Below are 23,278 nucleotides of genomic sequence, written 5' to 3'. Positions count from 1 at the left end.
CCTTTTTGTGTCAGAGTTTCCTTGCTATTGTCTGAAACAGGAAGGTGTGTGGGAACAGTGGAGTTTAGGTTAACGGCTGTCATGTCTCTAGTTGGTCCAGTTTTCACTCCTATTCCTTTGAACATTTAGAATTACATTTTGTTTTAAGGAAAACAATTTCATGAAGTTGCAAATTCTTATTGAATTATCTGAAGGATTACAATCATTGATTCACAGTAAATCCAGAAAAATAAAGACAACTGATGTGTTGGCCAACATGTTTTAATCTTCTATTTTGCTCTTCTACATCCAAGATGCAAGACAAAATATAACCCCAAACGAAAGACACAAAACAACTATTAAAAACATTTACATTTGCTCGCCTCTTGGTAGTAGCAGTCTTCACATGAGCATGCTCGCACTGACAAGTTTACATTGATTTAAAGGAAAGATTCCACGAGAATCAAGGCAAGGCTTCCCGAAAGTAGCTTAGCACCAAAATCTAGGCTGGATTTCCATAGAAATTCCTACTGGTTCTGTACTTCTGAGATATTTCCCAACATTAAAATCTGATTTGCCCAGCTTACAACCACTAAAACAGAGGCAGACATTGTTGCTCCACACCAAAAAAAAAAGCTTTTTGGGAAACCAAGCCCAGAACAGATCAGTCTGACATCTGTTAACATTTATATTTGTCATCTGATGGTATTGCATCACCTTTAATGTTTCAGGTTTTACTTGCAGCAATGAAGAGATACATGCTTTCTTATTGGAGATGTAGGACCCTAACAGAGGCTGGAAATTGGAAGTATTTTATAGTCCCCTTTTTCATATCTGTAACAGCACCTCTGTTCAGGAAGGAAATATAATCCAAATTCTTTGTGCTCAAATTGGAAACTATAAGTTTAGGGAAGGAGGTAGCTGAAATGAATGAGGATATCTTAGGGTCCTCTATAGTCCGATGTGACACAGTACCGTCCAGTCCAATAAAACGCATCTAAAAAACCCATCAACATTTTAAGAGTCAGTTGCTGTTGAGGTCCTATCTTACATTTTTTTATTGCAGTGCCCATTTTGCCATGTGACACCCACTTGGGCGGTATCACATGGCTTTCTTTGTTGAAGGCTTGCCTCCATAAAGAAACCTAATTTCTGCTGATGACTCCAGCTGAACATATTCTTGTAAGTAGGATCTTTAGAGTTTTTTTTTTTTTTTTTTTTTTTTTTTTTTTTAAGATGTATGAAAATCTTCACTTTCATCATCACGTCTCATATAAAGCAAGTGACTTTTGCACAGGTCCAGATCGGCATAACATCAACAGAAAACAAAAACAGGCAAGTCCAACCTTGCTTGGGTTGATTCTCTGCTCAGACTGAAAAAGCACTGAGATGAAAAACTACAAAAATAGGCATTTCTACATAAACATTTAAAAGGTGTCATCCGCTCTCTCACGCCACTGAAAGGCGTCTAGTGTAAAACTAGTCTTTCAAAGACCGGTGCTCGTTATCTGACAATAAAAATTTTAAAAAGAAAATTTATTACTCTCTACAAGTAAAAGCTGAACCCAGACCTGCCAACAGGTGGAAAATGTTGGCAGAGAACATTTCAAACATGCAGACTCAAAGAGCTGGCACACACAAAACACTGCATGCACGTACACGGCAGGCAGACAAACGAGGTGAAAAAGGCTTGTGTTGACGTTTCTACCCTCACTTTCTGCTCTGATCCCATGTGATCTTGGGATTTCCTCTTATTTTTTTTTTTTTTTTACAAAAGGTTCGTTCCATGTAACCAAGAACAGAATATAAACTGTCCTGACGTGTTTTCAGATCCCTTAAGGATTTTCTTATCGGCTCAGACAACTTTATCTGGTGATACTCCGTCTCACAGCTGGCCTGTCTCACATGAAAACTAAAGCTTCTTCTGCAACAGGTGACATAAAACCTGAAAGCCATCCTACTAAAGCCATAACAGACAGGAACTCCTACTGCACCTTCCATCAGAGGTGGAACAGTGTACTGAGTATAACACCTGGAGATAGTCCAGTGACAGTGAGTGACTAAAGACGCACAAAAAAAGTGACAGATTTCATGTGAAGCTAAGTTTGACAGAACTCGGTGGTAAGAGTGACTGACCATTACATAGAAAACTAAACAAGGATGAAAAATGGCTGTTAAAAGCGACAGCTGTGAAGAGCCGGGCTTTTTTTTTTTTTTGTTTGTTTACAATGAACGTGTGTGACACTGAATGGCTAAAAACAAAACCATGAAAGAAATAAAACTTAAAGCAAGAGCCCGATGGAAAACCACACAACTCAACAGCTCTATCGAACTGCTGCAAGACCCGACGGTGCACAGTCTAAACTGTTGGTTTAGTTATCATCATCATCGTCGTCGTCGTCTTCATCATCATCATCATCCTCACTGATGAGGTATCCACGGGCTCCACTGTGGTGAGGTGGGGGGGAGGGGGGAGGAGAAGTCTTGGAGAAGAAGGGGAGCCGGAAAGTGGGGGAGGGCGAGCGCTCCTCTCGGGTGGGGCTGCTGCCTGGGCTTTGCCTGGGGCTGATGGCCTGCAGCATGCGGCCTTTTCCTTCCTTCAGCATGTGTTTCTGTGAGGGTAGAGGCAGAAATGAGATCATCTGGAATATCAGATGGTTAGTAAAGCAGCTAAACTGAAGGCCAAGCATGAACGGGACTTGGTCTAAGAATCAAAAAGTCCTGTAAAGTCATAAACAGCTTCAAGTTAAACTGCAAAAAGATGTCTGACAGTACCATCTTCTGACTTTTATAACTTTCCTTTCATAATCCTGAAAACTCTGCTAGACTTGTAAAAATACAAAAACTCCTCTGCTGCTGGTAAAGTACTAAAAGAAAAACATGCATGTTTTAAAGGCTTTTTTTTATGATTTAATTTTTCATGCCTACAATGTCGCTCGTCAGCTCTTAACATCAGATACCATCAACCATCCAAACTGTATTGTAAAAACCACCGCTGCTCTCGGAAGACTTATCATGATAGATGCTTTAAGTTAATTCATAGATTCCGGTTTACTGGTCAGCATATAATCAATAAATGTAAAATGCTTCTGTGTTTGAAGAAGCACTCTGACATAAGAAACAAGGTTTTATCAGCTTGAGCATTGAGAGTACATAAATAGGTGCACTTATTTGGAATGGGGATGACTTTTGATATGGTTGGGTCTGTAAGATCCCTTAAAATATTGTTTCCTCACCTGGTTCACCAGTGCCAACACACATACCTGTCCACTTTGGTAATTTATAGACATACTGTGCTACAGATTGTCTGTTTATAACAGAGCGGGGGGTGGGCTCCATTTGTGCTTAGTGTGTGATGAAGAAAAAATATGATTGTGTGTATGTTTCCTAAATTGTTCTGTAATAAACTAGAGTGTGTGATTGCTTAGTTTTTTTTTTACTGTCAAAATTTGTTGTTGTTGTTTTTTTTTTTTTTTTGTGAAAAGCACTTTGTGCGACCTGTACAAAAAGTGCTACAAAAATAAAATTTTGATTTGATTTGTTAACTGCAGCTGTTAGTCGATGCTACCAGCTCAACCACATCTTTAGAGCGGATTCTCACACACTAAACATTTATCTAACACTTTTGTGTAATACAGAGCCAAACATCTAAACCACATCTGTCTGGATACTTCTCAAAAAACTACACAACCTACAAATTACATCACCTACAATGTTACTTTTAAGAAAAGAAATGCTCAACAAGTACAAAAAATGTACATTTCTTTTGATTATATCTGCATTTGTAATACTTCATTTGGAAATTATTACAAAGTTAAATAAACTGGAGTCACCTGACAGTCCTAGAAACATCTTTTCACCTCCCCACAGAAATGTGTCTCCCTTATCATTACCATTTTAAATAAGTTTGCATTCACAATTCATCTTCTTGATTGTTAAGTCATGAAAGACCATAAAGAAGCGGCATCCTCACCAGAGCTCCTTCGGGGCCAAACATCTGCAGGAAGTTGCCGATGAACTCCCTGGATTTCTCTTCCCATTTCTGGATGAGGTCGATGCTCTTCTCTTCCACCTTCTGGACAAACTCTTTGCTCTTTTCCTCCACATCACGCACCTTCCTCTTCACCTTATCTACGCGTTCCTGCAGGTGGTACTTCTTCTCCTGAGACGTTCAGGACAGCAGAGAAGACAGGTTGCAAATATAAACACAAAAGTTGTGGAACCACCTTGTCTTTACAGTGTCAGCTCTCATGCTTGCAGAGCCACAGAAATATTAACAGCTAAACGTAGATTCATTTCCAGTTCTAAGTTTAGCTGTCATGAACAGAAGAGGTAACTGGCAGTAGGGAGAAATCCCAACACGATGTGGTGGACTCTGCAGTAGTCGGAGAGCTTAAAACATATAAACCAAACCAAAGTGTCATACGTTGATGAAGCTGACGTTGAGTTCTTTAGCTGTGTATCCCCTCTGCAGGTTGCGTCTCACATACACATCATAGTCTCGGACAATTCGAGTGATGATGTCAGAGGTGGAAATGCCCTCCGTTCGTTGGGTGGGAGCAAACATACCTAGGAGCAGAGAGGGTCATGAGGAAAAATATTTCTGTTGCTGTGTTTCAAGATCAGAATACAAATGGCTGATTCTGACAATAAAAATAAAAATCAACTGAAACAAGAAGTTCTGACAAGCCAGCTTCCAACACCAGGATGCTGTGCAGAATTTTACTTCAAAACACGATTGGTATGTAATGTAAATAAATGTACAGTTTTATATTCTCGTGAATGAAATAATTCTTTCATCTTAATTAACTTGGAAAGAGTAATATAAAATAAAAGCATCATTTAACTACAGTTTTTCATGGTCTTGGGCCCTTATTTATCTGACATCCTTTTAAAATATGAGTTCTCGCGGATCCTGAAGTCCTCTGGTGCCGGCCTTTTAATTATTCCTAATGCCAGAACCAAAACTTATGATTCCACCACTACGACCCTCGACTGTTGAACAGCTTGTAAGGTATTTCTGTAAAGTTTTATTATCATGTTGCATGACCGTTTTTGTTGTTTTGTATGCGAGGCTTGGCGGAAAGAAACTTTCGTTCAGGGTGGCATTTTTATTGCTTGTTTTCTTTCTTTGTTCTTTATATATTTATAACTTTGTTTTTTCATTTTATCATTTTGATGGATTCATTTTTTAGTTAGTTATATACTTTTCTTGTTTTAAATACCATCAACTTTTGAGGAACAGTTTTTATTGCATTGTTTTACTCGAGTACATTGTTTCATAAACTTTATTCATATTTTATTCTTCTTGTGTTTATTTGTTCTTATGGTTTAACGTTTTTAAGTCCAGTGCTCCAGGGCTATGACTGCTCAGTCTGCAGCGTCGTTGCCATGGGGATCACCCTTGTCTGGGTGGTGGGAGGTCCCACACCAGGATCAGGTGCAGGATCTCTGCCTGTTCTGATCTGGGTGGTCTCTAGCGGTCGTGGCCTCTCTGGTGGGCTGGTATTATTGTTATTGTTTCCTCACAGCAGTCAAGCCAGATGTTTTAGTTGGAGAGACAGAAAGATGAAGGGTTGAGTGCCTTTTATGTCCATGTATGAGTGAATGTGAGAGAGATTATGACGGTTATGTGTTGTTAGTTGTGTGTTTTTATGGAGAGCCCGTTGTGCTTCTTTTTGTATGAAAAGTACTTTACAAATAAAATTTGATTTGATTTATATACAGTTGACCGAAGCAGATAAATCAAACTCTTGATCTGAAGTAAAATGATTAAAATAATTTAAATTAAAATAAAATTTTTAGGGGTAATAATTGATGACAAACTTAGCTGGAAGTCTTATATTAAATACATTTGCAACAAACTGTCAAGAAGCATATCAATAATGGCTAAAGTCATTGTATAAACCACAAAGCACTCCACATACTGTTCTTTTTGATGGTCTCACCATATTTAACTTACTGTATAGAAGTTTGGGGTAACACTTATAAAAGTTCACTGGAGCCACAATTTAAACTGCAAAAAAGAGCAATTCGAGTAATCCATAAAGCAGATTACCTTGAATGTACAAACCCACTTTTCATTAAGTCTAGAATTTTGAAATTACATGATATTATAGATTTTAGGACAGTAGTATTTTTATATAAAGTCAAGAAAAACTTACTGCCTTGCCACCTGCAATCAATGTTTCTAAAAAGAAGTGTGGGATTCAATTTCAGAGACAGGTCAGAATTTAAAATAAGGCAATATCGAACAACTAAAAAAGGATTTAGTTTAACAATTAATGGAGTGAGACGTTGGAATGGACTGAATGTGAAGATTAAACAATGTCCTAACATCATCCTATTTCAGAAAAACTATAAACATAGTATATTCAAAAGGTATGGGAATGAGTAGGCTTAATATGCATTTGCAGGTAGCATATCAATGTGGTTGGCATATTATGTTGTAGTATTTAGGCACAGATGATTGTTAATCGTAAGAATATAATGGAGAACTGTTCGTTGTTATGTTTTGGATTGCATGATCATGAATAATGTAGTCTGGGGTGATTATGTGTTAGTAAGATCTTGTGTGCCCTATAATGGGGGCTCGGCTAATATGCATGGTCTGATGTATGAAGCTGTAATTCTGTTTTTTTTTTTTTTTTTTACATGTGGATTTATGCTGTGTAGTTAGTGTGATTATATGATGTGCAACATTGACAATTAGAAAAAGGGGTAGGATTTAATAAGTTTTACACTTCTTACTACTACTTTTCAAACATAAAGATTGTTCCCTTGTAGATTTATTTATTAATTTTTATATATATATATATATATATATATATATATATATATATACATATACATACACGTGTGTGTGTGTGTGTGTATATATATATATATATATATATATATATATATATATATATATATATATTATAGTTTTTTTGCGTCACATGTATAACCTCTTGAATTGCTTGCTCGTCGTTTTATATTCTTGTTTGAGTTATAATCTAATTACTGTTCAAAATAAACAAAAAACAACAAGTCAGCCTTTAGCTAGTTTGATTGCAAGTAACTAAAATCACAAGCAGGTCTCCAGTGAAAGCCCATGTCGAACATAAAGTTTTAGGTTTATTCCATTCTAGTAAGCAGCTGAGTCAGTGTCAAATGATATCTGGACTTAACTATCAACTCACAAGAAGCAGCAATAAATACTTACCTTCGTACCACATTTTTCTGCATGACGTGACCACTCCAAGTTATTTTTGTACTCACCGGCTTCCTTAATGTGCCTGTACACGTCGTCACTGCCTGCAGATGAGTATGGGATGTCGTCATGAGCCACAAAGTCAATCTGGAGGGGTCATTACGACACGCATCAACAGAGAGATTCAGTAGATTCATATTTACAACTTGTTCAAAAACAAAAATAAACACACACATTTATAAGCCATGATACATCCCCAGCTCATTTTTAAGGGTCCTTCTTAAAAGATTTAACAAATATTTGTTCCCCAATATGAGATGAAATGGCATCCACTCACGCGATGTTTAGCAAGGAATTCTGGCGTTAACGTCCAGGGAGCATTTCGCACCACTTCGTCCACATAACGGCAATGTCTTATAGCATCGTATCGCTCATCTTCATTCATCACTGTGAAGCCCTTATATTTGTGGGTTAGATCATCACTGCACACTGTCAATGGCAAAAAAATATTTGCAGAAAGGATTTAAAAAGTTCAGTCCTTGAAAAGAGATGATCTACACAGAAAAAGCACTCACTGATATTTTCATTACCCAACAAGAACTACAGTGACCAAGGATGAGGACGTACTTCCAATGTTTAACAACAGTGTCTGTCTGACAGACTGTCACACTCACCTCCAACAATGAGATGTGTGTTTGGAAAGAGGCATTTTGCCTGCATCAGGGCTCTAGCGTGACCTGAGTGGAAAACATCGAAGATGCCATCTGCGTAAACTCGCACCGGTCTGCCAGCTAAACGAAGAGCAACAAGACGAAACACGCAGAGATGACTGAGATGATCATATATGTTCCCTATCAAGAGAATCTACTTGTTATCCATACATAAGTATTCATATAAGACAGAAATAAAAGCTACATGTACATAAAATGGGAAAAAAAAAAAATTAAAAATAGAATAAAAGTTTTTAAGGCAGGGGAGTATGGAAAAACTCAGTCAGGAGGCATCAGAAAGAAACTTCTGACTCACGAGGTGTTCCCCTCTTTGCTTCTTCCATGCTGACTCTCTCATACGGTTTACCATCTGGCACAAGCTCATCTGCAAAAGGTGCTGGATGCTTCAATCCCTAAAAAGATGCAAACGCAGAAGAATGAGAAGATATTACTGCTACACCACAGTGGATCCGATCGCCTTCCAGCTAAAACAGTGGCATCATATACAAGTTTACAAAAATCAAAAGATGAAAACAGAGTAGTCGTTGACTTGACATCTTAGACTTTTGAGAAGAGGTTCAGAATAGAAAATATAACAAGATCTACAGACATCTGCAGAAATTTCTGAACAAAAGTGTTGCCCATTGATTTCTGACTCACCACGGTGCATCTTGGGATTTTCCCCAGTCTTTCTCCCTCCTCAGTCTCCCCATTGGAACCATCTCTTCTTCTCTTCCTAGTAGGGAGCAACTCACCGGAGCTTTGAGCCTCCATCTGAGGGAAACGCAAAGTCAACAACTAAAACACGTCATACTTCACTGGTTTGCTGTGTCCTTGTGATAGATTACAAAACAGGCACACAGACGCAGACATTCAGCTTTACAGCGTCATCTACCCATGTTCCATACACAGCTCTGTTACATAACTTTAGCCACTCAACTGGCTGTAAATTTAAACAGCTGGTGAGGTTAAGGGAGGTGGCATATGCTTCGTCAACTTTGACCGAGTAACAGATCTCTACTTGTTACTACTTAGACATTTCATTTTTTTGTCTTTATTCCCACCAGGCATCTCTAAATTACTTTTCAATATTAAAAAGTACCAAAAACATGATAGCTCTGAGGATATTAGATTGCTTGTTTTATTAACCAGTTGATCATACTACCCATGGACGGGACAAAACTTCCATGAATCTATTGGTGTTACACACTATTCCAGATCTACAACTCTTGAGATGTGAATGATGTTTAACATTACAGGCTACAATAATAACTGTATATTCAGAAAACACTTATTTCAGACCAGTCTTAATGCACTTTACTTTTGTAGCCATACTGTACATGAGTGGTAGATGATAATGTAATAAAAACAATCCTGTTACATCAGCAAGCGTCCAGTAAGGTAGTCCAGTAAAATTGTTGAACCATAGCAAGACTTCTAACCATAGAAACACATTTAGGCAAAACTGAATTATTTTAAGAAGTTAGAACAAAGCGCTCCAATCCAAAAGTCACTGTTTCAATGCTGTTGAAAAAGTTGCAAAGTCATTTTCTGTAAACTAGTAAACTAAAAAAGCATGTAAACATGGGAGTGTTAAATTGAATTAATCCATAACTGCTTTAATCCCATTCACACACACACACACTTTGCCTTTATAAATAACACCACAAAGCTAAATAAACAAGCAATGGCATCCTATTACAAGGTTTCCTGTGGTATTGGTTGACGCTCAGTCCCATTCCTCACATTCCACCACATCTCTAAAAATGAAGCCATTTCAAGTCAGAAAGCTAATAAGATTGTAACAACATTTATCTGTACATGCAGCTCTATCGCTTTTGGAAGTGTGACTCAGTACAATGAGTGAAGGACGTGGCGGTACACGTTCCTGGTGGTGACAGTGACCTGATCCAACGCTGGGCATTTGCTCAAGCAAGAACCCCACACTCCCCCTTTTCTCTCTCTTGGCAGCAGCTGACCACTGACACCAGGGTTCACAATGTCAGAGAAGATTTACATGAACAGCACATGTCAGCATTGCTGAAACTGGCTGCTATAATAAGAAGTAACAAAAGGAAAGCCTCAAATCTTATTTGACCAGATGTTGGACTACTCAGACCAACAATGGCCACTCTTTAATCTCATTTGCTATGGCCATGCTTACCAAACACCCAGGATGAAAGGATTACTTTATATAATTCAGTTACACTAAGTTCAGTATTTAGATCTGCTACAACTTATTGTTTTGTGGTAATTTATCGATTATTTATTCATACTAATTAATTTCTCAGGATTGGAAAAAAACCCCACAACGAAATACGTTTAAAAAGACAATAACTAAGTAACTTCAGTTTCACATTTGACAAATAATTACTGCCATATTATAGCAAACTTCACTGTTGTTCTTAAAATACAAGAACCCATCTTTTATTGCGATTATATTGGCGTCCGGGAAGTCGGCCACCCGGAGAGCCACAAGCTTCAGGTTTCACAAAATGTCCCAAAATGTTGCCACGATGTGTGGATGTTTCTCACCTATTAACCACACCCTCAGACGACAACAACACGGACAACATTAGGTCAAAATTTCATTCGTGTATTAGCTTACAGTGCATTGCAACTAACATGAAGGGAGCAGCTGACGGAGTAATTGAACTGGTGACACTGGTTGAGCAGCTCAACCCTGGCTTACTTAGCGATTTAAGAAAAACATCCTGTAAAACAATCTACTAACGCCTCAAGCCGTGTGGTTTGTATATAAAACATTCACAACTGATTAAAGTTTCTGTTTACTTACCTCTTTGTCCTGAACGCTGCTGAAAGGCGGTGGGCGGCTTGCAACCCTCCTACTGCCAGCAGGCTAGCTGGCTAAGTGACAGAAAACTGGTTGCTACCGAGAAATGCTAGCTAGCTGTCAAGTTTGATGGCAGTGTGCTAACTTTAGCTGTTAGCACAAAGGTTATCTACCATTACCCACAATACTAAGAGTGTAACAATCCTATACACCTGAAGTCCCAAAACTTACTAAGTTCGAGGAGAGAAAGCCGGCACAAACAGTTTAGCTGTGACAGCTCGTACTACAACGGTGACAGGTCACCGATACAGGAACTACAAAACTGCCACATCCGGGTAAATCCCAGGCAATGACGTAACTGTCGAACGGCGCCACTTCAGCAGGGCTCTGCTTGCTGCCATCTACTGAATAAACTACAGAAAAATCGCTTTTATTTGTGCTTCTCCCCCCCCCCCCCCCTCCTCCCCTCCACACACACACACACACACACACACACACACACACACTCTTTTATATTTTCATAACTACTCTTGAGTTTTTTCTTTATTTCTTTGCAATTTCTTCTTTAAAATCCCCCTTCTCGCTCTTTGTTTCAATTTTTCAATTTGATAAGCTCTGGTAAATACAAGTTTTATGTACCAAGAGAGGCATGTTTAAATGTTTTTTTTTCTTTTCTTAAAGTGGGTATACCCAGTAACCAATCCAGTTAAACCCTTTTTATTGTATGCTTTCGTGGGTCATACATCATCTGCTCCATCGGTTTTTCTATAGCAGATTTAACTTTGGACTGAAAACTAGAATACATCAGCATAATATAACTCTGTGTCCCAAAGAATTTCAAATGTTTATGTTTAAGCACTAGTTGAATGCATACATTTAAAAAACATTAATTTCACATTTAAAGTGTTGACTCTGGATATCCCAAATAAGACATGTCAATGTCCAGATATTTTTCATTTTACATCGATATGACCCTTCCTAATGACTGAACAAATGAGCCAGCTTTAAAGCCCTAAATGTGCAAGTCATTCTAATCTAAATGTTCTAATATGAACAAATACACAAGGTCACAAACTTTATTTAGTCATAAAGATGGTAAAATGTAGTTAATATTATAACGTTATGTAGACTGTGGTAGTTACTTATTTGTGGTCAGGTTCTGTTAAGTTGTACACAGTTTGAGTTTGGCAACTACATTTAAATTTTTATCATTATTATTATTATTATTATTATTTGATAGAAAAAAAATGAAATAATAGTAATGAAGAGGAGCAGAGAAACGCTGCTGTTTTAGAATGAGGTGCTCACAGCTGAAAACGTCTCTCTTTAGTTGACCCTCTAACGTCCTGCAGAGAGCTCCAGGGCAAGGAGTAAATTCACTTCAAGATCAAAAAGGCACATGTTATGATAATTGATGCTTTAAAGGCAGAGGTACAGTTAAGCGATGAAAGCTGTTGTACATTAAAATAACAGCTCCTTGCTTTTTACATTCTAATACACTGAGATAAAATAAACCATTTTATATTACATTTTTTAAGATATCTCTACACATGGTAAATCTAACATCAGAATTATGGGCTTTAACATCTAAATAACTTCTAGTATATTTTATAAATCTATAAAGTATGTCAGTAAACATTTATGAGGACTTTTTGTTTTGTTATTTAAAATTATAGAGTAGTACAACTTTTGTTCTTAAACATATCTGTAGTATGAAAAAAAAAAGTAATTTTTCTGAGGGGATTCCATGTGTTTTACATGCCTTTTTTTCTGTTTGTTTCACTTTACCTTACACCTTGTTTAAAGCACACTGATTTATTCTGTGAGACTTTTTTCTCTCAGTGATCAGTTGAAATAAATGTATATGATTTACAAGTAAAAGGTAGCTTTACCCCTCCATTTTTGCTGTGTGCAAAGAGCAATTACAGTATGATGTTCACCATTAGCCACCTGGTAGGACCCCTCAGACTCCCTGTCTCCTGCTAGTGCTCTTTGATCGCAGCTTTACCTCCTGGTTTGAGAATTTGTTCCAGTGCTGAAATGACAAACACTTGGGAGGTTGACAGCCATGAAATGTTATCAGAAAGAAAAATGACACAAAGGCTGCAGTGATGCAAACATCATTCCTCTGAATCAAAGCAAAGCCAAAGAAAACAACAAGCGCAGTGCTCTTCAAGCTTTTCTGTCATTGGGCTTTAGAATTTATCAACTTTACATACCATGTAAAGTTGTAGAAATGTGTACTTAAATCCAACTTCACTTTGGATCACTTGTCATTTGATCACAGTTTAATGTGATCTGTTGTGTAGCAACAGAGGAAGCGCTTCGGACTCTTTAAACAAACATTGATGGCCAGATAATATTTTTCTCTCCAGTTGTGACAGAGAGGAGAGAGTACATGGTTTATCCAAATTCTGAACATGTTGTGAACAACATTTTTCTACAATTGTTAGGTTTTCAAACAAATTTACCCAAGTTGTGTTAGCCTGAGTTGCTGCTTGGACAAGCTAGGCCGTAATTTCTGCATATTTCTTAGGTACTTAAGGAATAGTTGAACTTTTTTCTTCTTTTTTTTTTACCCTCTAGAGTTAAAAGGATATACCCAGCTGTTTTGAGGCTTTAGGTTAATTGTTACCTGTCAGGCATGTTTTGTCAAGACTTAGGATTACAACATATGTCACTTTGTTTTGCTTATTCAGTCCTCAACAACTGATATATACTTAGCCGGCAATAAAATATTTATAAAAAAGAATGTTATCATTTATAAGAAACACTTCCTCAAGTGATTGCTTCAGTCAGTAATGTGAATACTCACAGCAACAACCAAGGAAACTGGACTCCCTGTGCACCCAGTGGGTCTCTCTCTGGACAGTATCTTGTGACTTTATGGGGTGTCACATTTTGTTTGAAGTTGGTGTTTTATTGCTACTTTATGCTCAGTGAACTAATGAGCTCTCAGCACAAATCTTAACAGAAAATAGAGAAGGGGCGGAGTTGAACCAACCTGCAGTACACTGGCCAATAAAAATGCACCCTGTATTCACAGCAGTATTTATGGACAGTTATCTTGAACTTCAGATCAGATGAGACTGGAACTGCAGAAATACAACAGCAGGTAAACACAACCTTTCTCTATAAATCAAGATATAAAAACAGAATTGAAAAAAGAGATTGTTAGGGGGATAGGCAATCTTCTTTTTTCTGATAAAAAGGGGGAAAAAAAAGAATATTGGGAAACATATATAACGATGTAATATAACAGAATAAAAATCACAGGAAATTAAAAATGCACTTTAGATACTTTGTAATGTAAACAAATCTCAGTTGCAAATATTTCTGTCTACTTGGTTTTGAGCTTTCAGGGAGCTATTATGTAGTTCATGAAAAATATCAGAAATTTAGGACAAAATGTGCTATATGTATATATATATATATATATATATGTATATATATATATATATATATATATATATATATATATATATATATATATATATATATATATATATATATATATATATATATATATAAATATTTATATAAATGTGTGTGTTTTATATTTGCAGATGTCAAGGATGATTTCCCAGGTCTCCCTGTTATGGATGCTGTGCTGTTTATTATTAATGCCAGGTTTGTCTAAGCAAAATTTATGGATGACTTTGAATACATCGCCTGCCCTTAATCAAAAGGCAGGTGATGTATTGCCACTCTGTGCTATTAACCACATGAAAGCAACTGACCTGTTTTTTTAAATCGTGCTATGTGATTACAAATATAATTTTTTTAAGAGCTTGAGACTGATATTCTGACAGAAGCTGTTGTATAATGCTTTATGGAATAGTATTAGTGTTGTTCTTCTTCTTTTTAACATACCACTTTCCTCCCTCTAGGCTTGCTCGATGCAACGTCTCTGATGAAAGTAAAGAGCTTGAAAGGTATTTAAATACCAAAATTTGACCAAGTTATAGAATAGAATAAATACCTTAATCAAATGGAAAGTATTTTGAAAGTTACGTGTTAAGTCTAGCAATTCCCTGTGCTCTGTACAATTATTAAAGCTGCATTTATATTTCTTTAACTAAAATAATGGAAAAGTCAAATGTGAAATGTTCATATTTTGATCAGTCATGTCTAAATTTCCTAACACGTGTCAGATCTGTCATTATATTTCTACTCTCATTTAGTAAAAAAAATAGCCATAGTTGAAATGCAAAACTAAAATTTTGATTTCATGTTCTTCCACAGGATATCCAGTCAGCATTGGTTCGGCTCAGGCACATGATTTCTTGACTAATTCTCGGCCTAAAAGGAATATTGACCCAAGATGGTACAGAGGCAACCCTGATTTTCAGTCCTACTACCGCTTCTACAACAGCATTGGACATATTGAAGGAGTAAGTTGAGGATATTAAAGGTCTGATTATGCATATTGTATGACAATCATCTTAAATATTTAGTTCCTGCTTCAATGTGTCTTTGGGTTTTTTCATCAGCTCTATGAGATCGACAGGATCAGGATGTTGTATCAGCAGATGCGCCACTTGGAGTTAACTTATGGCCCTGACGCCTCCAGTTACCAAAACGTCATGGGTGTTCTGACTAGCACTGCAGCACCCACTATGACAACCCAACCTCCTCCACCCCCCACCACCCCTGCACCGACACCAGACCCTTTGGAGAATGCTCAGAGGATCTACCTGTGCAATCCCAAAGATCCACTGTGTAAACCTCAGATTGTCTACATGCCAACAGGGGCTGTGCCTGTATTGTGTGACCCAAGACTCAACCCCACTTGCCGACCCAAAACAGAGGAAGAGATCAAAGTTGCTGCCCCACCCCCACCAGCCCCAGCCACTCCTGCTCCTGAAAAGTCTGACCCACCTGCCCCTCCTCCTGCCACAGCCAAAGGCATGGAGTATGACTGTGACCCGTACTGGGATCCAGACTGCCTCATCGACCACCCTCCCCGCGTTGTCCAGGAATCATTGGCACCAGCAGAGCCTGCTGAAGAGAAGGTGGTGAAAGAAGAAGAAACAAAAGTTGATGAAGAAAAAACAGTGGAAGAGGAGACAAAACCAGAGGAGAGTGCACCTGTAGCTCCAGCCACCCAGAAAACCCCCTACCTGCATTATGACCCTTATGATTTCACACGTGACCTATATGACCCCTTTCGTTATGCTGTACCAGATCCTGATCCAGAATGAATAACAGATGCTCGAAATGTGATAGCCATCTTACGATAGCATATTAAATAATAAGACAAAACCAAATCAAGGCTGTGACAGTATATTTAGAATTGAGCAAGTTATCAAGTTTAACAGGATGGGCCCATAAACAACAGCTTTCATGTTTCTTATTCTTCTTGGATGAAAAACCACATGATGCCTGTACTGCAATCTGTTTGAATATTCAGTAAAGACTTTTGTATGGTTAAACAAACAATAAAAACAATAACCAACAGCTGATAAAGGTGTGTAAATGAGTTCTGGTTGAATTTAAAAAAAAAAAAATCTTAGCATTTTTGACAGCTATAATTGGCAGTGACAATGGTGATTAATCACCATTTGCTCTTTAATTAAACAGCCTACATGCAATCTATACAGAGACAGAAAGAAAGAAAGAAAGAAAGAAAGAAAGAAAGACTACTTCTAGCTTTATGTTACACATTACGTCCAGAAGGTGGCAGTAGTTCTCCTCTCCTCTCTTCTGCGATGAATCTGCGGAAACCCACGAAGAGGAAGAACATAGCGGGGCGAGTTGCTGTCTCTTCCAGCATCATCAGTCTCCTCCTCCATCATCTTGTTGTGAGAATTAAGGTCCACAAATCTGGATTCTTGTCACCTCTCCGCTAAAATCTAACTTCTGACTTCAGGTATTTAATTATACCCTCATTACGGTGTTGTTTTACTTTTTCTTTAGAGACACCAGCCATTAGAGCTCGTATACTGGTTTGACACCATTAGTCTTATTATTCTGACAGAAGGCCCGCCGGGTGCCTTGGAGATTAGCATGCTAGCACAGCTAACAGTCCAGGCTGATAGTGTAGCCGCTAATTAGATTATAAAAATGTTTGCTCGATGCTAAACGGTATAAGAAAACCTTAGCACGATGAAGTATGAATCAGGTCAGTGGTTAATTATCAAGAGGCAAAGTAAAAAGCGGCACAGCAGCTAGTTTTTTGATTTGTCTGTTGTTACTGCAGTGCGCGTAGAGGTTCTTAGCCTCCCGGTTACACACAAAATACTGCAGCTTTGTTGTTTTCCGACATGACTTATTTTATTTTCATTTTAAATGTCATTTATTTTATTTTAGTTAATAATGATAATAATAATAATAATAGTATTTACAATTATTTAAAGGTTTACACAAAAACAACACTCTTATTTTTAAATTATGAATCCCCTCACTAACTAATGTAAGTGAGGGGATTAATAATTTATTATGTGTGAGTACACCTCCTCAGCCATTCAGGATTTGATCTGATATATGTGGGGGGGAGGAAGGAGCAACAAGATAAAGAGGAGATTGTTATCATCAGCTGGCTCTTTTCACATGTCACCAGTGTGACAGGCCCAGGGCTACAGTTTATTTCTGTAGCAGCACCAGGCTAAAGATCAGCAAAACCTCTGCACTGATTTGTAAGACGGACTTACTGTTAAATCCACTCCTTTTTTTTTTTTTTAATTTTTTTTTTTTTTTTTTAGCTGAAAGCACAAAAATAAAGCACAACTAATATTCAATGTTTTCCTCTTCGTAAAAACAAAAGATATAAAAGTTATAATGTGATTGCACAGTGGTGTGGTGTTTACCCCCGTGAGCTGCAAGCAATAAGGTTCCTGGGGGACTCTTGTAGAGTTTGCATGTTTTGCATGGGCTCTCGCCAGGTATGTAAGTTTTCTCCCACAATCGAATTACATGCATGCTGGGTTAATTGGTGTTTCTAAGTTCTCCTCAGACATGAATGTGAGCATGGGTGGTTGTTTTCCTCTCAGTGTTGGTCCTCTGAAGACCTGGCAACCTGTACAGGATTTATAAAAAATACAGCTGCAATCAAACCGTTTATTATCTAACACATGAGCTTTGCTAAAGCTTCTGAATAGATCTGTGGGTTTAAGTCATCATAAAAGATTTAAAACAAACATTAACCTATGCCATTAAATTCAGTGTTTAAGGTTATGTTTATTATTTGATCAGTCACAACAATCTCTCTCTTGCAGAATGTCTGACAAAAGTGAGCTGAAGGCTGAGCTGGAGAGGAAGAAGCAAAGGATTGCCCAGATTCGAGAAGAGAAGAAGAGGAAAGAAGAAGAGAAAAAAAAGAAGGATGTGAGTAATAAAATGTCCATGCTATTATAAGTCTATATCAACACTATGAATTTTTGTCAGGCTGAAGATGAATGTGCTCTCTGACTACCATAGGGAGACTCAAAGCGTGGACCTGAGGCTGGGTCCTCACTTGCCCATGAAGACACGGATCTGGAGAGAAAGAGGAGGGAGGCAGAGGCATTGCTGCAGAGTGTTGGCATCACCCCTGATGTCCCCCATGGTAAATGTGCATGCTGCATGCTTCTCTTCTGTCCTTCCACCTGTAATTTTCTGTTCATTCCCTTTACGAGTTCACAGTGCTTACAAAAGTCTGTCAACAGTCTGACCAAGCTTAGTGTCATTGCTACCGCTCACTAAATATCAGCATATTTTACATGTTTTGTGTGCATGACACCTAAAACCTGCCTGCCATTTATTGTCATTCTCTCTTCTCTCCTCTTTGTCTGTCTTTTGGTGTTTTGTCCTCCTTTACTGCATGAAAACTCATTCACTCACTCATTCGGACACTTTCTTCTGTCACTCACTTCCTACCTCACACATTCACTGTCCCATCCGCTGTGCTCCCTCACTCACTCACGCATCACTCACACACTGCCAAACACACACTTGTTCACAGCTCAACCCCTGAGGGTAGTAACAGAAGATACGTGTCTGTTTCACTACCTAGTCCCCGCCCCTATGTCTCCTTCCAACAAATCAGTGGGCAGCGATGCAGGAAGCCAGGACTCTGCGGATGGAAACGCAGGACCAAGGTCTGTGTGTGAATGAAGGAGACCGAGACTGCTTGTTTCTGGTCATTTTTGACGTAGTTTAGTCAAGTACCTGCATGCAAAATGTGTGTCTCATAAAGTTTGATGAATTCTGACCTGTCTCTTTGCCTTTTCACCAACGTGCTGATGTCTCTCAATTAATACACACTTCATTCTTCTCTCTGTCTGTCTTGCTCTTACCTGTTTTTTTTTTCCATCTTTAATGTCTTGTATGTAACACACCCTTTTGCTTGTCCTCTCCGTTTTCTTTCATCTGCCTCTTGTTTTCCCTTCTTTTTCTCTGGCCTGTCTTTCTCTCACTAACACCATCTGGTGGTTTGGCTGTTTAAGGACATTGCATTGGGATCCTGACCCCTCTACTCTGCAACTCCACTCCGACTCTGAGCTGATGGGGTACTGCTCCTCCTCTTTCCTTTAGCTTGTCTTCCAACGTTTTGTGGTTTCACCTTAGATTTGTCGAAATGTGTTAATACATCAGATCTGTCTGTGCATCATTATTTACGTCCTTACACATGGGATTCGCATTCAGATCGACCTCATTTTGTCAATATATATTCTTTTTCTGCAATATTGCGCACATGTAGACGGGGATCCGTGAGGCTCGGCATGTCCAAACTGACCCAGGTGGACTTTGTTCCCAAGGAAATGGTGTCCTATTCGAAAGAAACACAAACACCTACAGAGGCGCTGTCACACACTGATCAAAAAGGTAAACAAATACAGACACACTTTTCCTAACTTTTGTCTCTGATTTAAACAAAAGTGATTCAAAATAACCTTTATGTATGTGTCTTTTAGAAGAGGAAGAGGATGAGGAGATAAGTGCTCCCCCACTAACAGAGGACCACCAGGAGGATAAAGATGAACAGGGCGAACAGCAGGAAGAAGGTAAGGACAGAGCTTCTTAGCACTATAGGCTGATGTAAAACAATCTCTTCCCACAAGATATTTCCCTGTATTATTCTCATTTTGATGTGTAATTAACTGCCTGTAGACACTCCTAAAGAGCTGACAGAAGAAGAGAAGCTGCAGGTTCTGCACTCCGACGACTTCTTGTCTTTTTTCGAGCACAGCAGCCGAATCGTGGAGAGAGCTCTGTCAGAGCAGATAGATGTCTGCTTTGACTACAGCGGCAGAGATCTAGAAGATAAGGAGGGGTGAGACACAAGAAGAAGAAAAAATAACAAAAACATTTGAAAGACAGAAGTAAAGTTATAGTCAGATGTACTTGCAGAAAAAGTCATATCTCTTTTTCTCTTCCCAGTGACTTGCAGGCCGGGGCTAAGCTGGTTCTGAACAGACAGTTTGGGGATGAGCGCTGGACTAAAAACAGAGTGGTCACCTGTCTCGACTGGTCTCCTCAGGTGGGATGAGGACTAACGTGGTAAAAAACAGCACCCATAGTAGAGGTTTAGTTGCTTACTTTCTGAATCACCCGGAATCTAAGTTACTGAGATTCTGTACTATTACATGCACACTAACCACACACTTTGAATACTGGTCCACTGTGATTCTTCTTGTCAGGGACTTCTAATTTTCTCTAAATAATTATGACTTCTGTTCCTCCCAGTATCCAGAGCTGCTGGTAGCCTCATACAACAACAACGAGGACACTCCACATGAGCCTGATGGTGTGGCACTGGTCTGGAACATGAAGTACAAAAAGGCCACGCCTGAGTACATCTTCCATTGCCAGGTAAAGAAGAGACTTTCCACGCAGTTTTAGTGCAAACCTTGAGCTTAAAGGTTTTGTGAAAGCGCTGAAGACTTTTTTTGTATGGTCTGATTTGCAGTCTGAGGTGATGTCAGCCGGGTTTGCCAAATTTCATCCCAACCTGGTGGTGGGTGGGACATACTCTGGACAGATAGTCTTATGGGACAACAGAAGCAATAAGCGCACCCCTGTTCAGAGAACTCCCTTGTCTGCAGCTGCACACACAGTAATGAGTGGTCACACTCCATCATATCACACACTCTCCTGATCTTTTTTTTTTTTTTTAGTCAAACCAGTCATGACTGGTTTGTATTTTCACATTTTCTTGCTGTGCTCTGCAGCACCCCGTCTACTGCGTGAACGTGGTAGGAACCCAAAACGCCAACAACCTGATCAGTATTTCCACTGATGGCAAAATGTGCTCCTGGAGTCTGGACATGCTGTCCCAGCCGCAGGTGGGTTGCACTGGTTTGGATTACTGCAGAGACGTGGTGGTAGACGTCGGCTGTTGTGTCTGGGTTCCTGAAGCTGCTTGTGTTTTCCCTGCAGGACAGCCTGGAGCTGGTGTTCAAACAGAGCAAGGCGGTGGCTGTGACGTCCATGGCGTTTCCACTTGGAGACGTGAACAACTTCGTGGTGGGGAGTGAGGATGGCTCTGTCTACACTGCTTGTCGCCATGGCAGGTGAAGGCTTTTTGAATTGTGTCCTTGTGAGCAACAAATGTCTTTATTTGTTTGAACTAGTCATTAAAATCTGAGATTAGTTGAAATATTAAAGGTGCGGTTTTATGTGCATGTTACAGTAAAGCAGGCATCACGGAGGTGTTTGAAGGCCACCACGGACCTGTGACCGGGCTGAGCTGCCACAGTGCTGGAGGACCTGTTGATTTCTCTCACCTCTTTATCTCCTCATCTTTTGACTGGACTGTGAAACTATGGAGCACAAAGGTTGAACATGTACAGGACACCACTACTGAGGCAGATAGATACTTATCATGTCTCTTTACATAAATTTGGTCTTTCTGCTTCAGAGCACCCGTCCATTGTACTCATTCGAGGACAGCTGTGACTACGTCTGTGATGCCATGTGGTCCCCAACACACCCTGCTCTGTTTGCTTGTGTGGACCTCTCTGGGCGCCTGGATCTATGGAACCTCAACAATGATACTGAAGTGCGTAAACACACACTTATACCTCCCCCCCTCTTAATTACAGGATACATTTTTTGGTATCACCGTGAACCAAAATGAGTTTGATTGCCAGCAGAGTTTATGCAGAAGTGTGTTGCTGCCGTATGGTGGATCACAGCAGGACTCCAGTAAAGCTGATGTGTGTGTTTTAGGTTCCCACTGCTAGTGTGTCTGTCGAGGGGTCTCCAGCACTGAACGGCGTGAGATGGTCTCACACTGGAAAGGAGATTGCTACTGGAGACTCAGAGGGGCATGTTCAGGTCTACGATGTTGGAGAGGTGAGATGTTTGACCCTCTTGCTCTTGTTGTGCAGTGAGTCATGATGCAGAAGATTATTTTCATCCAACTCTCTGCCTGACACGCCGCTGGAACATGCTACGCTTTGTCGTCCTGCAGCAAATCTGCGTGCCCAAGGCAGACGAGTGGACGCGCTTCGTCAGGACTCTGGCTGAGATCAATGAGAACCGAGATGAAGCTGAAGAACTAGCCAACGTCTGATGCTACAACTCCCAGCTGCTGCTCCTAAACTCCTCTCCTGTACACTACACACCTATAGCACAGTACATGACACGACCACAGGAGCTTCAGTCTCCTGTCTGGCTTCCAGCTTTTTTTCTCTTCACCTACAACTTGGCCTGAGGAGATGTGCAGAGCTAGAATGTACAGAAACGACAGGTTTAGGCCAAATTTATATGTGCATTATAATGTGTCGGAACTTGAGTACATTGGTAGTAACAGTGAATGTCACATGTACCAGTCGTAGTACAGAAATCAGAGTAAGGTGACTGAAGGATGACATTAGAGGGATACAGGAAAGTGATTTGCAGCTTAGATGGAGCTGTCCAATCTGAAACTTCTAGCTTTGACATCCTCAGGGCTCCAAAAACCTGCTCTTCTCCTGAGGCCTCTACCAACTCAGCCCTTTTTTTAAAAATATGCAAACCTTTGTACTCGCACCTTTTTATTACCATTTGAGTGTTTTTACGTTGTAATGTTTTCTAGACACGCTTGTGCTTAGCTGGCAAACTTGTAACAGAGAGGGAAAGCTGACCATCATATCCTCTTCATCCTCTGCAGGACTTGATGACCACAGCTCATGTGTGTAAACATGCACTCCGGCCTGTTCAGGAGTGTCGTTCTGACATTTTAACCACTACAATATTTAATATTTATTACAGTGGTTGCACTTATTTAAATACTTTGTATCATTTAAAAAAATGCTTCTTTGTACTTAAAACTTAAATAGTACAATCTTTAAGTCAGCATTAAGCATTGAAAGGTGCAATTAGTTAGTTTACTTGGCCTGAATTTGACTATAAAGTGTTTTTTCTTTCTGTAACAAAAGTTAATGTTTCATACTCTGTACCTTTTAAAGGAGCAGAAACTGTTTGTGACTTGTTTTCCTGAAGATTTTACCTTATCAATCTTAAAATGAAGGAGCGCTGCTGAGGTTGGAAACTTTTCACTACAGAAACTAAACTGATTTCACTTCTCTCCATTTTTCCATCCAATGATGCTACTTTCAATCTAACTGAGCTTGTACAATTTTCACTAAGAGTAAAAATAATTGAGAAAAAATGACTGCGTCAATCATATTTGAT

The 23,278-nt window shown here is 39.1% G+C and overlaps 3 protein-coding genes across 4 annotated transcripts; 2 read left to right on the top strand and 1 right to left on the bottom strand.

The window, feature by feature from the left end:
- Window positions 1-251: 251 nt before the first annotated feature.
- Window positions 252-10,971, bottom strand: pcyt1aa (phosphate cytidylyltransferase 1A, choline a). The gene is made up of 9 exons (XM_079243590.1): window positions 10,682-10,971; window positions 8,545-8,658; window positions 8,201-8,297; window positions 7,849-7,965; window positions 7,512-7,663; window positions 7,243-7,321; window positions 4,406-4,548; window positions 3,953-4,141; window positions 252-2,591 (listed from the first exon to the last, which is right to left on the bottom strand). The coding sequence occupies exons 2-9, from the start codon at window positions 8,656-8,658 to the stop codon at window positions 2,352-2,354; spliced, it is 1,131 nt and encodes a 376-aa protein (XP_079099716.1). The 5' UTR covers window positions 10,682-10,971; the 3' UTR covers window positions 252-2,351.
- A 3,698-nt stretch (window positions 10,972-14,669) lies between these two features.
- Window positions 14,670-15,882, top strand: LOC306758506 (uncharacterized protein; the record flags this gene model as incomplete). Its single annotated transcript, XM_079243833.1, has 3 exons — window positions 14,670-14,676; window positions 14,924-15,072; window positions 15,172-15,882. The coding sequence occupies 3 exons, from the start codon at window positions 14,670-14,672 to the stop codon at window positions 15,880-15,882; spliced, it is 867 nt and encodes a 288-aa protein (XP_079099959.1).
- Window positions 15,883-16,433: 551 nt separating this feature from the next.
- On the top strand, window positions 16,434-23,262 carry LOC306758952 (dynein, cytoplasmic 1, intermediate chain 2a-like). 2 transcript variants are annotated; one of them, XM_079244404.1, is made up of 17 exons: window positions 16,434-16,550; window positions 17,896-18,004; window positions 18,098-18,224; window positions 18,672-18,756; window positions 19,105-19,167; window positions 19,359-19,483; window positions 19,573-19,662; window positions 19,769-19,931; window positions 20,039-20,138; window positions 20,345-20,470; window positions 20,568-20,714; window positions 20,830-20,943; window positions 21,038-21,171; window positions 21,291-21,435; window positions 21,519-21,659; window positions 21,830-21,955; window positions 22,074-23,262. In XM_079244404.1, exons 2-17 carry the CDS (start codon window positions 17,897-17,899, stop codon window positions 22,173-22,175), a joined length of 1,896 nt encoding a protein of 631 aa, XP_079100530.1. In that variant the 5' UTR covers window positions 16,434-16,550; window position 17,896; the 3' UTR covers window positions 22,176-23,262. The 2 variants fall into 2 exon arrangements, with proteins under 2 accessions (XP_079100530.1, XP_079100531.1); XM_079244405.1 differs by lacking the exon at window positions 19,105-19,167.
- The last annotated feature ends 16 nt before the right edge of the window (window positions 23,263-23,278 follow it).

Source organism: Telmatherina bonti (genome assembly GCF_933228915.1).
Source record: "Telmatherina bonti genome assembly, chromosome: 7".
Lineage (NCBI taxonomy): Eukaryota > Metazoa > Chordata > Actinopteri > Atheriniformes > Telmatherinidae > Telmatherina > Telmatherina bonti.
Note: the sequence above shows the minus strand (reverse complement) of the source record. Positions and strands in the feature narration are given on the sequence as shown.